This window comes from Candoia aspera, chromosome 4 (genome assembly GCF_035149785.1).
Source record: "Candoia aspera isolate rCanAsp1 chromosome 4, rCanAsp1.hap2, whole genome shotgun sequence".
Taxonomy (NCBI): domain Eukaryota; kingdom Metazoa; phylum Chordata; class Lepidosauria; order Squamata; family Boidae; genus Candoia; species Candoia aspera.
Window position 1 is genome coordinate 64843347 of NC_086156.1, and position 17309 is coordinate 64860655.

Sequence of the window (17309 nt, forward strand, 5' to 3'; positions counted from 1 at the left end):
ATCCTAATTCCTGTACTTCTCATTGCTACATAGAAGAAAACCAAACCAAACTCCACCCAAATCTCAGCTCTTTTAAAAAATTGACCAAGTCCTTATCTCTCAGCTTCAGCAGCTTCTCCTCCTAGCCTCCAAAACTACATTAAAATATCAGCATAATAAAAATCACACATTTTAAAACGTTTCCAGCCTTTTATTTTCTGGGATATATATGTATCTATTTTTCAGTTTCTATTAAAACTGAAGGGATAATTCACTGTTATGCATTACAGTATGCATAACATATACTATACTTTATAAATCTGTTCCCAGAAGACAGGGTACATGTCAGAGATATATCGTATGGCTGCAGGAGAGCCAGAGAAAGCTGATTAGTCACAGCATCAGAAAAAGGACTGACTTGGAATTAAAGGGTTGGAAGGGGATAGTTCTATACAAGTATTCAGACAAAGGCAATCTAGCCTAGCCTTTCTCAACTTTTTGACCCTGGAGGAACCCTTGAAATATTTTGAAGGCCTTGGGGAACCCCTGCACATTCAGGCTCAAATATAAGCCAGGAGTTACAAAAGTATTATATTTGTTTCATGTGTAGACCTGTATATATGCATTAGCAGTGTTCTTAAACTAAAAATAAAGAGTGAAACTTACTTCTTTAATGTGAAGTTGCCTGAATTTGAAATAATTTTTTAAATAAATCATGATCTCTCAGGGAACCCCTAGTGACCTCTCACTGAGCACTAGGGTTCCACGGAACCCTGCTTGAGAAACCCTGATCTAGCCTTTCTGGAACATAAGCAGTGAAAGGGAACTCCTGTCCCCCCAGGTAACTGATTCCTCTACAACTGTTCTGTTAGGATCTGACTTTGTATAACTTAAATCTATTATTTCACATCTGCACTCTGGAAAAATAAAGAACAAGTCTTTTTCTGTGATCTTTTCAAGTATTCAAAGGGAGCTATAATATCCCTGTCCACTTTTTTCAAGAGGAAGATCCAGCTTCTTTTAGGTGGAACCTAAGTTCAATGAGGTTCTTTTCCCCTAATCATCCTTTTAATCCCTCCCTAAATCTATTCCAGTTTCTCTGACTCTTTAAGTGTGGCATCCAGATCTAGACAGAGTACTTGAGGGGGACAGTGACAAACAAAATGAAGTAGAACTATTGCCCATGATTTGGAAAGGTAAAATGCTTTTCCTGATGTACCAAAAGACAGCATTTGTCTTTTTTGCAACCATATAAATCAATTAGTATTTCAAGATATCTTTCACAAGTACAATTGGCAAATATCCCCTACCTACCTCCTTATCTGAATGCCATCTCAATCACTGAAGGAACTCTAGATAGCTTCCATAGGAAGGTTAAAACCATCATAAAAAAGATACAAATAACAAAACAGATAATACTACATAACCATATGTTGGGAAGGATAACTGAAAAGGATTAAACCTTCAGGAGAGACTATCAGGGAAAAAAATCATTACACCATATCCCAGGGCTTGCTGAAACAGTTGTTTCCACAGCTTTATGAAAGCCCAATGGGGTTAGGGCTATTAGAACTTCAGGGGAATCTTGTTCCACAGAGTAGGCACAGCTAGAGAGGGAAAACATCTCCTAGTTTGCACAAGGTGACAATATTTTACAGCTGGGACTGGGAGCATCCAACTGTTCCAGATCTTACTGGTCAGGCAGAAACAGTAACAGAAAGACAGTGACAAAGGTATCCAAGTCGTAAACCATATAGAGCTTTATAGATGATAATCAATAGTTTGCATTACACCTGACTTCCCAATGATAATCAATGCAAGATTTCTGTTACTACAGTAAGTGAAGAATTCTGCATGTATCTCTCTTAAATTTTACTTTCTTATTTTCAACCTATTTTACTAATCTGTCAGGATCCCTTTGATATACTTTTCAAGGATACTGATATCCCACCCAACTTTATGTAATCTACAAATTTGATAAGCATTCCTTTCAGTCTTCATCCAAGTAATTAATGAAACTGTTGACAAGTACAAGGTCCAATACTAAATATTGCAGGTTCCCAGTTGATACCTCTCTTCAGTTTGTTGAGAAACCATTGGTAAGCACTACCTGAATATGATTTTTGAGTCATTTATACATCCATTTGAGAGCCACTTTGGTGTAGTGGTTAAGGCATCAGGCTCAAAACCGGAAGACCATGAGTTCTAGTCCTGCCTTGGGCATGAAGCCAGTTGGATGACCAGTCACTTTCTCTCAGCCCTAGGAAGAAGGCAATGGCAAACCACTTCCAAAAAACCTTGCCAAGAAAACTGCAGGAACTTGCCTAGGCAGTCTCTGAGAATCAGACATGATTGAATGGATATATGTTCATTTAATTAGGTTGCTAATCAGTATGTTATGGGGTAATCTATTAAAAGCTTTGTCAAAATATATTATACCTACACAACGCATCTTAGAAATCAGTATCTGTTCTAGAATCCTCCCAAGTTTAGAATCTGCAGTTTCCTTTCTTCCTCTTTTTTCAGAAGAACAATTGTTCTCCAGTTATTTGGTATTTCATCAATTCTCCATGGGTCAAGGTTTTTCTCAGCAAACACTAGAACTGGAACAGGCACAAACAGCCAATCAAGGATGCAGGTCTCTAATAGCTACATTTATTGTAGCTATGTTTTCCACAACTGCTATGTATCAAATGCAAGTCCTTCTTATACTTGTATTGAAATCAAGGTTCAAATTCCTGCAGTAGTTTCTCCCATCCATGCAGTGCAATGGACTTATCTCTTTTAAGCAGAAGCAGTTTTATCTTGTCCAATAGAATGGTAGTAAACTAGACTGGTTTCAACCTATTTGCTTCTTACCTTGACAAAACTAACACCAGGAGTTCTTAAAGTTTTAGTTTCCGTTAAAATGTCAGCTTTACATGAACATAATGCCCTAATGTTCCAGTGACTTCTATTTTGTCAAAGTGTCCCCTGCTGGTTAATAGCATGTCAAGAAAAACTGACCCTCTTATGCTGTCTCCCACTCTTTGAAAGACAAAGCTATCAAGACAAATCAGGAATTTCCTGGAAGAACTCCTGGCAGAATTTATCCCCCAACAGATGTAAAGTATATTAAATATCACCCACTGCCCAGAGTCATTGGTTTGAGATATATGGTTTGAGCCATATAAATGGAATGAATGAATGAGTAAGTCATACTTCTTTGAAAGATCTGCAGTTTGATTCTGGAAGGCATCATCCACGTTTTCTCTTTGGTTGGATGAGCAATAGCATACTTCACATGGATTTTTGAGCATTAGTGTATTGATAACAATGCCATGAACCTTACAAGACAATAGTTTTGATTTTGCATTGAGTGACTTAACAAGCCTCATTTACAATATTCCACTTCTTTCTACAGTGTACAAGTCTTTACATGAAGTCATAATTTATGGCATTTGTTTTTTAACCCTCAGAGTCCAAAAGGCCAGCAACATCGGAAGACTGGGCTCAAAACAGGCAAGATGGTGGTTGCAGCATTGAAGTCCCACCCCTTCTGAATGTGCATCAACACTGAACACATCTACAGAGGGACAGGGCTTTGATCACAGTGCTACCACCACGTTGCCTGTTGGATACAACTGCCATAGTCTCTAAGACTTAGAGTTCACATTTGGGATGCAATAAAACTAAGAACCAAGGACCAGTAGTAGCTGCTACATTACACACACTGATACTCCCAAGGTATAAATAGAGCCAGCAGAACTGCCTACATGCCGACTCACTCATAGGAATGAAGCCGTACGTTCAAGTCTCTTGGAGGAGAAAACTAAGGGAATAGCACACAAACAGGACCAGAAAAAAACTACTTCTCTTAAGAAAATTATAAAACATTATCTAATCCGTCTTTGCCCTGATGATTTAGATGAGTTGCTTCCCTCTCCATGCTCTTCGGCAATTTTTATTCTCACCACAAAATGGATAACATAGCAAATATAATTTGGTTGGTCAAAAAGATGTCGGAGAGCATTAATAAAATCCTAGTAAGTAAGGGAAATATCCTAGTAAACAGTAAGCAAAAGGTCTCAGTCCATGCAAAACAATAGGTACACCAAAAAAAAAAAAAGAAAATTGAGCAAAGTATTTGTGTTCTTTTTTCCAAAACCATTTTTGGACTTGCGTTCAAAGCCAAATTTGAGTTTTGTTGTACATGAAGGTGGGAATTGGGCTTCAGCTGACTATTAGTATTGCAGCAGTGTTAGAGCACTGCAGCAATCATATGTCTACTTACCTTAATTGAAAATAATAGGGATTACTTCTGAATAGAATGAGATCTTAGTTAAAATTGCTATCCTTTCACAATTTAGCATATTAAGTTTTCGTTCCTATCAGATTAATGTGGCAACCGGCATATTCTTACTAGTTTATTGCTCTATGGTACTGTCATTTTTTCTGGGTTGTATCTTGATTAGTATCAACTAGCACGCATTTGTATTTTAGAAACCACTTCAACAGCGAGGGCCTTCCAACAGGGGCACTTTGGAGGTGTTCAACGTGATGGCGTCATTTCCTCACCCCTCTCTGCCGTATTAACCTCGTCAGGGCCACAATGAGTGCAGTCCAAACCTCCTTCCAGCCCTCGCCGTCTTCCCTCTTTTTTTTTCCTGACACTGGCAGCCAGGATACCCGGAGATTGTCCAAGGTCACAGTCCAGCATTTATTCCGCCCCCCTCCCAACACAAGGAATTACACGCTCACCATTCCTCCTTGCTGGAGCTGACTACAGAAGCAGCGCAGCAGACGAACGCTTTGGAACTGGGAGAGAGCGCTTGCCGTACAGCAAAACCGGTGGAGAGAAGGTAGCGTGCGATACATGGCGGCGGAAGGGGAGATAGCTGAAAGGAGGAGCCAGCAGCCGGAGTACAAGCAGCCAATGGCAGTGCAAACAAAGATAGGAGAAAGACCCCGACTTGAGAAAACTTCGTGGCCCGCAAAGCGAATCAAGAAAACCTGGTGGCGCTGAAACTGGGCGGAGTCTAAGAAAATAAACCAAGGACACAGGGGCGGGGGGAAAAAAAAAACAAGGAAAAGAGCTGGATCAAGTGAACCTCCGCCAGTCTTGAACAAGTGCGCATGCTTCACTTGCAAACGAGTTTGCGCAATGGCTAGTTTGATGCCTTTTGTTGTGTCCTTTTTGAAAAAGCAAATACCTTTTTGGTTGTTGTTGTTTATTCGTTTAGTCGCTTCCGACTCTTCGTGACTTCATAGACCAGCCCACGCCAGAGCTTCCTGTCGGTCGTCAACACCCCCAGCTCCCCCAGGGACGAGTCCGTCACCAATAGAATATCGTCCATCCATCTTGCCCTTGGTCGGCCCCTCTTCCTTTTGCCCTCCACTCTCCCTAGCATCAGCATCTTCTCCAGGGTGTCCTGTCTTCTCATTACGTGGCCAAAGTACTTCAGTTTTGCCTTTAATATCATTCCCTCAAGTGAGCAGTCTGGCTTGATTTCCTGGAGGATGGACTGGTTTGATCTTCGGGCAGTCCAAGGCACTCTCAGAATTTTCCTCCAACACCACAGTTCAAAAGCATCTATCTTCCTTCTCTCAGCCTTCCTTATGGTCCAGCTCTCGCAGCCATATGTTACTACGGGGAACACCATTGCTTTAACTATGCAGACCTTTGTTGTCAGTGTGATGTCTCTGCTCTTAACTATTTTATCCAGATTTGTCATGCTCTTCTCCCAAGGATTAAGCGTCTTCTGATTTCCTGACTGCAGTCAGCATCTGCAGTAATCTTTGCACCTAGAAATACAAAGTCTTTCACTGCTTCTACATTTTCTCCCTCTATTTGCCAGTTATCAATCAAGCTGGTTGCCATAATCTTGGTTTTTTTTTTGAGGTTTAGCTGCAAGCCAGCTTTTGCACTTTCTTCTTTCACCTTCATCATAAGGCTCCTCAGTTCCTCTTCACTTTCAGCCATCAAAGTGGTATCATCTGCATATCTGAGATTGTTAATGTTTCCTCCAGCGATTTTAACTCCAGCCTTGGATTCCTCAAGCCCAGCATGTTGCATTATGTGTTCTGCATATAAGTTGAATAGGTAGGGTGAGAGTATACAGCCCTGCCGTACCCCTTTCCCAATCTTAAACCAGTCTGTAGTTCCGTGGTCTGTTCTTACTGTTGCTATTTGGTCGTTATACGCATTCTTCAAGAGGCAGACAAGATGACTTGGTATCCCCATACCACTAAGAACTTGCCACAATTTGTTGTGGTCCACACAGTCAAAGGCTTTAGAGTAGTTAATAAAACAGAAATAGATGTTTTTCTGAAACTCCCTGGCTTTTTCCATTATCCAGCAGATATTGGCAATTTGGTCCCTAGTTCCTCTGCCTTTTCTAAACCCAGCTTGTGCATCTGGCAATTCTCGCTCCATGAATTGCTGAAGTCTACCTTGCAGGATCTTGAGCATTACCTTACTGGCATGTGAAATGTGCCACTGTTCGATACTTCAAACATTCTTTAGTATTTCCCTTTTTTGGTATGGGGATATAAGTTGATTTTTTCCAATCTGATGGCCATTCTTGTGTTTTCCGAATTTGCTGGCATATAGCATGCATTACCTTGACAGCATCACCTTGCAAGATTTTGAACAGTTCAGCTGGGATGCCATCATCTCCTGCTGCCTTGTTATTAGCAATGCTTCTTAAGGCCCATTCAACCTCACTCTTCAGGATATCTGGCTCTAGCTCACTGACCACACCGTCAAAGCTATCCCTGATATTGTTATCCTTCCTATACAGGTCTTCCGTATATTCTTGCCACCTTTTCTTGATCTCTTCTTCTTCTGTTAGGTCCTTGCCATCTTTGTTTTTGATCATACCCATTTTGGCCTGGAATTTACCTCCAATGTTTCTAATTTTCTGGAAGAGGTCTCTTGTCCTTCCGATTCTATTGTCTTCTTCCACTTCCGCGCATTGCTTGTTTAAAAATAATTCCTTATCTCTTCTGGCTAACCTCTGGAATTTTGCATTTAATTGGGCATATCTCCCTCTATCACTGTTGCCTTTTGCTTTCCTTCTTTCTTGGGCTACTTCTAGTGTCTCAGCAGACAGCCATTTTGCCTTCTTGGTTTTCTCTTTCTTTGGGATGAATTTTGCTCCTGTCCCCTGAACAATGTCGCAAACGTCTGTCCGTAGTTCTTCCGGAACCCTATCTACTAAGTCCAGTCCCTTAAATCTATTCTTCACCTCCACTGCATATTCCTTAGGAATATTAGTGAGCTCATATCTAGCTGATCTGTGGGTCTTCCCTAATCTCTTTAGTCTGATCCTAAATTGTGCAAGAAGAAGTTTGTGATCTGAACTACAGTCAGCTCCAGGCCTTGTTGTTACCGACTGTATAGATGTCCGCCACCTTTGGCTGCAAAGGATGTAGTCAATCTGATTTCGGTGTTGTCCATCTGGGGAAGTCCATGTATAAAGCCGTCTCTTAGGTTGTCGGAAGAGAGTGTTTGTTATGCAGAGTGAGTTGTCTTGGCAAAATTCTATCAGCCTATGTCCTGCTTCATTTTGTTCTCCCAGGCCATGCTTACCTGTAATTCCAGGTGTCATCTGACTGCCCACCTTAGCATTCCAGTCTCCTGTGATGAAAATAACATCTCTTTTAGGCGTGTTGTCCAGTAGGTGCTGCAGATCCTCATAGAACTGCTCTACTTCAGCTTCTTCAGCATCTGTGGTTGGGGCATATATTTGGATCACTGTAATGCTAGATGGCTTGCCCTGAATTCGAACTGAGATCATTCTATTGTTTTTTGGATTGTATCCAAGCTCTGCTTTAGCCACTTTACTATTAATTATGAAGGCTACTCCATTTCTTCTGTGGTCCTCTTGTCCACAGTAGTAGATCTGGTGGTCATCTGATGTGAAGTGGCCCATTCCAGTCCATTTCAGTTCACTGATGCCCAAAATGTCTATCTTTAATCTTGACATCTCACCAATAACCACATCCAATTTGCCCTGGCTCATAGATCTTACATTCCAGGTTCCAATGGTGTGTTGATCCTTAGAACATCGGATTTGCCGTTCACCACCAGCACCGTCGGCCACTAGCCGTCCTTTCGACTTTGAGCTAGCTGCGTCATCACCTCTGGGGCTAGTTGAACTCATCCTCTGTTCCTCCCCAGTAGCATTTTGACCATCTTCCGACCTGGGGGTCTCATCTTCCAATGGTATACCGACATACCTCTGGTTGTACTGATCCATTTAGTTTTCACGGCAAGAATACTGGGGTGGGTTGCCATTACCTTCCCCAGGGATCGCATTTAGTCTGACCTCTCTGTCATGACCTTCCCGTCTTGGGTGGCCCTTCACAGTTTAGCTCATGGCATCATTGAGGTGCTCAAGCCTTTGCTGAAGGCATTTTTGGTAGCCGTGGGAAAAAAACGAGAACATGGTAGGTTTTCACCTATACCTACTTAACCACTAGCAACATTTCTTCCCTTTTTGCTCCTTTTTATTTCTCTTTAAACCATCTTATTTAATGAAGCCTCCTTGAAACAAAAACTCTCAGGCTGTTTTGCAGTCTGGAATTAGGCTAATGAAGGTGTATTATCAACTGAAACTTTTCGCATGACCAACATGGTCGCTTTTGTTTTTTGTGACTTAGAAAATGTTGTAGTTACCTGTTTCACAGCAAAATCTTGTACAGGAAAAATAACTCCTATTATTAGGAACTTCTGCCTATTTTGTTCAGAATATTTTTTGCCTACATATTTTCCTAGTAATACCTACAGTATTCTCCAACCATATTATTACAAAGCCTGCTTGAATTGTAAAGCCTTTTTGTCCTTTTTTCCACCTCTAGTAAGGAAAACATTTCATGTAATAGGTACATTTTATGTTTTTGTTATGGGGTAACGATTATTTCCTTATTTTTCATCCCAGCAGCCTTGGGGAAATTCAGGATGTGGTCAACAATCAGTTGTATATCTGTTGAGCCCAGGTGGCATATGTGTGGTCTACTCCTGCGTTCCATCCAGGACAATTGATGCAGAACTAGCTTGAATTTATTTATTTATTTACTTACTTACTGTTCACTTCAGCAAAGGATCGTTACCTTGTCGTGGTGCTGGAGCTTGAGCACCTCAATGATGCCATGAGCTAAACCATGTAGGGCCAACCAAGACAGGAAGGTCATGACAGAGAGGTCAGACTAAATGCGATCCCTGGGGAAGGTAATGGCAACCCACCCCAGTATTGTTGCTGTGAAAACTAAATGGATCAGTACAACCAGAGGTATGTCGGTATAAGATTGGAAGATGAGACCCCCAGGTCGGAAGATGGTCAAAATGCTACTGGGGAGGAACAGAGGATGAGTTCAACTAGCCCCAGAGGTGATGACGCAGCTAGCTCAAAGTCGAAAGGACGGCTAGCGGCCAATGGTGCTGGTGGTGAATGGCGAATCCGATGTTCTAAGGATCAACACACCATTGGAACCTGGAATGTAAGATCTATGAGCCAGGGCAAATTGGATGTGGTTATTGGTGAGATGTCAAGATTAAAGATAGACATTTTGGGCATCAGTGAACTGAAATGGACTGGAATGGGCCACTTCACATCAGATGACCACCAGATCTACTACTGTGGACAAGAGGACCACAGAAGAAATGGAGTAGCCTTCATAATTAATAGTAAAATGGCTAAAGCAGAGCTTGGATACAATCCAAAAAACAATAGAATGATCTCAGTTCGAATTCAGGGCAAGCCATCTAACATCACAGTGATCCAAATATACGCCCCAACCACAGATGCTGAAGAAGCTGAAGTAGAGCAGTTCTATGAGGATCTGCAGCACCTACTGGACAATACACCTAAAAGAGACGTTATTTTCATCACAGGAGACTGGAATGCTAAGGTGGGCAGTCAGATGACACCTGGAATTACAGGTAAGCATGGCCTGGGAGAACAAAATGAAGCAGGACATAGGCTGATAGAATTTTGCCAAGACAACTCACTCTGCATAACAAACACTCTCTTCCAACTACCTAGGAGACAGCTTTATACATGGACTTCCCCAGATGGACAACACCGAAATCAAATTGACTACATCCTTTGCAGCCAAAGGTGGCGGACATCTATACAGTCGGTAGCAACAAGGCCTGGAGCTGACTGTAGTTCAGATCACGAACTTATTGCACAATTTAGGATCAGACTAAAGGGATTAGGGAAGACCCACAGATCAGCTAGATATGAGCTCACTAATATTCCTAAGGAATATGCAGTGGAGGTGAAGAATAGATTTAAGGGACTGGACTTAGTAGATAGGGTCCCGGAAGAACTATGGACAGAGGTTCGCGACATTGTTCAGGAGACGGCAACAAAATACATCCCAAAGAAAGAGAAAACCAAGAAGGCAAAATGGCTGTCTGCTGAGACACTAGAAGTAGCCCAAGAAAGAAGGAAAGCAAAAGGCAACAGTGATAGAGGGAGATATGCCCAATTAAATGCAAAATTCCAGAGGTTAGCCAGAGATAAGGAATTATTTTTAAACTAGCAATGCATGGAAGTGGAAGAAGACAATAGAATAGGAAGGACAAGAGACCTCTTCCAGAAAATTAGAAACATTGGAGGTAAATTCCAGGCAAAAATGGGCATGATGAAAAACAAAGATGGCAAGGACCTAACAGAAGAAGAAGAGATCAAGAAAAGGTGGCAAGGATATACAGAAGACCTGTATAGGAAGGATAACAATATTGGGGATAGCTTTGATGGTGTGGTCAGTGAGCTAGAGCCAGACATCCTGAAGAGTGAGGTTGAATGGGCCTTAAGAAGCATTGCTAATAACAAGGCAGCAGGAGACGATGGTATCCCAGCTGAACTGTTCAAAATCTTGCAAGGTGATGCTGTCAAGGTAATGCATGCTATATGCCAGCAAATTCGGAAAACACAAGAATGGCCATCAGATTGGAAAAAATCAACTTATATCCCCATACCAAAAAAGGGAAACACTAAAGAATGTTCAAACTATCGAACAGTGGCACATTTCACATGCCAGTAAGGTAATGCTCAAGATCCTGCAAGGTAGACTTCAGCAATTCATGGAGCGAGAATTGCCAGATGCACAAGCTGGGTTTAGAAAAGGCAGAGGAACTAGGGACCAAATTACCAATATCTGCTGGATAATGGGAAAAGCCAGGGAGTTTCAGAAAAACATCTATTTCTGTTTTATTGACTATTCTAAAGCCTTTGACTGTGTGGACTATAACAAATTGTGGCAAGTTCTTAGCGGTATGGGGATACCAAATCGTCTTGTCTGCCTCCTGAGGAATCTGTATAACGACCAAGTAGCAACAGTAAGAACAGACCACGGAACAACGGACTGGTTTAAGATTGGGAAAGGAGTACGGCAGGGCTGTATACTCTCACCCTACCTATTCAACTTATATGCAGAACACATCATGCAACATGCTGGGCTTGAGGAATCCAAGGCTGGAGTTAAAATCGCTGGAAGAAACATTAACTATCTCAGATATGCAGATGATACCACTTTGATGGCTGAAAGCGAAGAGGAACTGAGGAGCCTTATGATGAAGGTGAAAGAAGAAAGTGCAAAAGCTGGCTTGCAGCTAAACCTCAAAAAAAAAACCAAGATTATGGCAACCAGCTTGATTGATAACTGGCAAATAGAGGGAGAAAATGTAGAAGCAGTGAAAGACTTTGTATTTCTAGGTGCAAAGATTACTGCAGATGCTGCCTGCAGTCAGGAAATCAAAAGACGCTTAATCCTTGGGAGAAGAGCATGACAAATCTGGATAAAATAGTTAAGAGCAGAGACATCACACTGACAACAAAGGTCTGCATAGTTAAAGCAATGGTGTTCCCCGTAGTAACATATGGCTGTGAGAGCTGGACCAGAAGGAAAGCTGAGAGAAGGAAGATAGAGCCTTTGGAGCTGTGGTGTTGGGAGGAAAATTCTGAGAGTGCCTTGGACTGCAAGAAGATCAAACCAGTCCATCCTCCAGGAAATAAAGCCAGACTGCTCATTTGAGGGAATGATATTAAAGGCAAAACTGAATTACTTTGGCCACATAATGAGAAGACAGGACACCCTGGAGAAGATGCTGATGCTAGGGAGAGTGGAAAGCAAAAGGAAGAGGGGCCGACCAAGGACAATATGGATGGATGATATTCTAGAGGTGACGGACTAGTCCCTGGGGGAGTTGGGGGTGTTGACGACTGACAGGAAGCTCTGGCGTGGGCTGGTCCATGAAGTCATGAAGAGTCGGAAGCGACTGAATGAATAAACAACAAACTTACTGTTCCACTTTTATTATTTTTATAAATAACTCAAGGCGGAGAACATACCTAATACTCCTTCATCCTCCTATTTTCCCCACAACAACAACCCTGTGAAGTGAGTTGGGCTGAGAAAGAGTGACTGGCCCAAGGTCACCCAGCCAGCTTTCATGTCTAAAACAGGATTAGAACTCTCAAGTCTCCTGGTATCTAGCCCATTGCTTTAACCAAATTTGGGGATATATGATCAATATTATATTATGGAAAGTAGTTGGCTTCTTCCACTTTGTGTGTGTGTGTGAAGACTTAAACCGAAAGGGTAAGGCTGGGGAAATTCCTTTTGATTTTGCTCAGCAAAACTCCTCTTCCCCCTTCCCTTCTGGATGCTAGGATTCCAAAATGATTAAAATTTTGTCCTCTCATGCCGAAAGGGAAGGTTCCCCAGATTACATGTGATCAGGCATGTTCCACTCAGGAAGCAAAGGTGTTGATTCCATGCCTATTGAGGTGCTAGCTATCTGGGATGCTGGCCCACCTGAGGGTTTATTGGCCCCGCCTATGTATGGTAGATTATGGAGTGAATGAGGCTAAATGTGAACATTGGATGTCAAGAAAGCAGACTTTAGTAAAGTCAGACCAATTATGACAGGAGAAACTCACTAAAAGGAGCTCAGGGTGGGTGGCTGTTCATAAAAAGGGAAATAGAAGTATTATCCCAAACAATTCCTGGAAGGGGAGAAAATGGAAGACAGAATAAGTTAGTATTACAGTACAAAACACTTAGTAAAAGTTAAAAAGGACATATACAGGAGGTGAAAAAAGGCCAAATTACTGTAGGAGAAATCTATCTTTTATGAGTTTAATAATGGAGACTAGTACTCTCATCAACATTTTTTAAAATTTTGGTTAGTTCCTCAGTAGATTGTGGGAATATTATGAACCGGGGTGTGCAAAACTTTTAAAAATCAAAATGTTCTAAGCTTAAAATGTTCCACCTTGAGTTTGAAACTTACTGTTCTAAGTTCAGAACCGCTGCATTCTGGGCATTTCCATTTCCATTTCCAAATACCTGTTTTGAGTTCATAATACAGTGTTTTAAAATCAGATATTTGAAACCACTTTTCAGCTTGAAATGTTTCAACTTCATGTTTGAACATTATTGTATTGACATAATAACTACTCCAACAGTGCTTATCAATGGATCTTCATGGAACTGAAATAATGTATCAACTAGAGTGCTACAGAATTCAGTCCTTAGCTCACTACTCATCAACAATTTTACAGTATTGGCAATTTTCATGAACATTTAGACGGAATGCTGATCAGTAAAAACTCAATACTGTAGGAGACAGAATCAAATTGAAAAACTATTGTGATATATTAGAAAAGTGGGGTGAAAATAAAATGAAATTTGACAGACAAATGCAGAGTTCGATTAGGAAAAAGAACTCAAAAGATGTACAGTGGAGAATACTTGCCTTAAAATATGACATGAGCAAAGTATCTTGATTATCTGTACTTGAGTGTAAGCTAAATAAGTTAGCAGGATGACTTGACTGCTAAAAAGGCATCTGAAGTCTTGGTCTGTATCAACATTAGTTTCCAAATTGCAGGAAGTAATAACCGATTATATTCTGGGTTGGTCAGACTCAACTCAGGTAATGACCACTTCTAGGCACCACAATTTAAGATTCAGAGGAACTGGAAAAGATGCATACAAGGGTAATTAGAATTATCAGGAGACTAGAAACTAGATCTTATAAGGAGCTACTGAAGGAATAGTCCATAAACAGGTAGTCCTTGACTTATGACCATTTATTTAGCGACTATCTGAAGTTATGATGGCACTGAAAAAAGTGACTTACAACCAGTCCTCACACTTACAACCATTGCAGCGTCCCTGCAATTGCATGATCAAAATTCGGGCACTTGGCAGCCAGTATGTATGTATTTACAACGGTTGCAGCATCTTGGGGTCATAATTGCCATTTGCGACCTTCCCAGACAGCGTCTGACAAGCAAAATCAATGGGGAAAGCTGAATTCACTTAATGACCATGCGATTCACTTAACAACTGCAGTAAAAAAGGCCGTAAAATCGGGCGCAGTCACATGCCTCACTTTACAGCCGCACCGCTTTGTGACCAAATTCCAGTTCCAATTGTGATCATTAAGTCGAGGACTACCTGTATTTTGTTTTGGGTTTTTTAGTGCCTTTGACTCAGTGTTGTCTCCTGGTGGCTGCCTGGACAAGTCTCTGCAGTTTTCTTGGCAAGATTTCAGAAGTGGTTTGCCATTGCCTCCTTCCTAGGGTTGAGAGGGTGTGATTGGCCCAAGGTCACCCAACTGGCTTTGTGACTAAGGCAGGACTAGAACTCATGGTCTCCCGGTTTCTAGCCTGATGCCTTAAACCACTACACCAAACTGGCCCTCAGTGCATCTTAAGCCTTAAGGGGAAAAAAATCTGAATGAGGATGATTATAATTTTTCAAGAATACAGAAGGCCATCAAGATCTGTTCTAAACACAAGACACAGAATATTGGCCTAAGCTTACAGGAAGGCTAGTTCCAGCTGAATGTTAGAAATGCTTAACAGTAAGCATTGTAGGATGCCCTTGTTAGTTTATGGTAACAAAAATTAGGAGGAGTCTGGCAGCACCTTTGTGACAAACAAATGCTTATTAAAAGGCATAAGCTTTTGTGAGCTGCAACTAACTTCATCAGGTGCATAGAGTTCTGCAAGGTTCATCAGGTGCATAGATTTCTAGGGTTCTGCAAGAGGTCACTAGCGGTTCCCTGGGAGTTCATGATTTATTTAAAAAATTATTTCTAATTCAGAAAAATTCACATCAAAGAGGTAAGCTTCATTATTTTTAGTTTTAAGAATACTGTTAATGCATATACAGGCCTACGCATGAAATGAAAATAATAATTTTGTAACTTCTGGCCTATATTTGAGCCTGAATGTGCAGGGGTTCCCCAAGGCCTGAAAAATATTTCAAGGGTTCCTTCAGAGTCAAAAGGTTGAGAAAGGCTGGTCTAGAGAATAAATGGAGCATATTTATATAAATAAATGTGCATCATTTCAAAAATATTTTCTGTAAAGACAAAAGTGAATTACACCATCATGAATGTTTGAAATAATCAGAATTTTGAATTATTGATATGAAATTTTATGTATTAAATTTGTACAGGTAGGGCTCCCTTAACAACAACTGGGACTGGAATCTAGGTTGCTAAGTGATGCGGTTGTAAAGTGAGACATCACATGAATGCATCGCTTAGCAACTGCAATCCCGGCAGTCCTGGTTGCCCTTGTTAAGTGAATGCCCTGGCCATTAGGCAAGGCAGCTTCCTGCTGGCTTCCCACAATCAAGTCAGTGGCAAAGCCAGCAGGAAGTTGCAAGCCCCAGGTGCTGCTGGGTTGGGGGAGGGAGCGAGGGTGGTTGGGGAGGGTGCACAGGCATGCAGTGTGGGTGTGGGTCAGGTGTGTGAGGGCCTCAGAAGTGCTTGGATTTTCAGGCCCAGAGTCGAGAGGCTTTGTTCATGGGGAAAGAATGCACAGAAGCCTCTGCCAGCTATTGTTGATGGGCTGAAGCTGAAAGATGATGCAAAATACCTCATCAAGGCAAACCAATCTTTTTGCCTCAAAAAAAGAACTGTATCACCACAGTGGCACAAAGCACCTAAGGCACATGTCCAATAAAGAACATATACAGGGGAGTCTGCAGTGACTGTCACTGACTTCAAAATGGCAGGTATGACCAGTGATCAAAGCTCCACCCCTTTTGAATGTGTGTTTCATGTAAAAAAGGGTAGGACTTCAATCATTCAGTTACACCCTGCTGCTGACATCTGTTGTTTGCCTCACAGATAAATGAAATCAATTCAAACAGTTTGTCCTTTATGAAATAATCTGAAATCTATTTATCTGCACAGTCCAAATCAGGTTAGGATTATTCTGTAGAACCTAAAAATATACACACAACAGTTAAGACTGAGAATACAAGCATTTTTTTTCTGTTTAATATGTTCATTTTTAAAGTTACAACATATATAAAGCCAATTTAATGTCCATGCAGTCAAAAATCAGAATAGTTATAAATCTTGTAAGACACTTTAACAATAAAATCCAATTATTTTATCACTGATAACAATTGTTAGAAAGTTACACACATCTGTAAGGTATGACTCTTGTCAGATGTCCATCAAAAACACTCTTTAATAGTTATCAGTTTAACTTTTATTTATCTTAATGACCCCGAATTGTTTTTAAAAACACCCATTTTAATTCAGTACCTCACTAAATGAAAAGGAAAAAAAGTAGTTTTAGAGTCTGTAACAAATAAGAAAAGCTCATTTGAAGTTTAATACATCTGATTTTGTAACATTTCACAAAACCCTAAGTTATGGCTGCAGCCATTACATTTCTAATTGTCATCTGCAACCTACAACTAAATGTAGGTTACTAAAAGCTATAATGCAGTAATAATTTCTTTAAGCATAAATCAGTCTATTAAATTATTCTCTACATTGTTGGTTTTCAACAAAAAGCCCCTCATTTCCATCATACTGCATTTACTTTCTTAATATAACAGACTAGAAATTATTACAGAACAGGAGAATCAAAATTCAGTTAATGTATGCAAACTATGTATAGATTCCTGGTGTCCTGAGAAAGTTAGAAACTGACTTGCATGCAAGAACATTTTGCAATATACAGCTCATGTTTCAAAGTTAAGTTTTATAATACATGAGACAGATTTAACTTAACATGCTATTTTCATCTACTGCAATAGATAACAGCTGCCTCATAATAAATGGTATATTTGCATGTGCATTAAGAAACTCCTAAAGAACAAAAGGTCAAATCAAAATCACTAATAAGAGCGAATAGCTGGTGGAACTGTAGCACAATCTTCTTCATTCAGGGTTTTATCAATTACAGGTCTATAATTCAGCGTAACCTTTAAAAAAAGAAGGGTACATTCCATTAATAAAGCACTATTTGCATATTTTAGCCTTCATTTACCTCATCAAAATTCTAATTTTATGC

At 40.6% G+C, this 17309-nt stretch overlaps 2 protein-coding genes across 3 annotated transcripts in view; both read right to left on the minus strand.

The window, feature by feature from the left end:
• FH (fumarate hydratase) overlaps positions 1-4908 on the minus strand; it is a 39662-nt gene extending 34754 nt beyond the window's left edge. The window contains exon 1 of one of the 2 annotated variants that reach the window (XM_063300323.1): positions 4720-4908. In XM_063300323.1, coding sequence (XP_063156393.1) covers positions 4720-4836 — 117 coding nt within the window. In that variant the 5' untranslated portion in view covers positions 4837-4908. Of the gene's footprint in view, positions 1-2422; positions 2447-4719 lie in introns of those variants that run through there. The other variant, XM_063300324.1, reaches the window with a different exon arrangement.
• Positions 4909-16261: 11353 nt separating this feature from the next.
• The window catches only part of SDHA (succinate dehydrogenase complex flavoprotein subunit A), a 41095-nt gene continuing 40047 nt past the window's right edge, over positions 16262-17309 (minus strand). Inside the window, exon 15 of the mRNA XM_063300307.1 lies at positions 16262-17220. Coding sequence (XP_063156377.1) covers positions 17134-17220 — 87 coding nt within the window. The 3' untranslated portion in view covers positions 16262-17133. The remainder of the gene's footprint in view (positions 17221-17309) is intronic.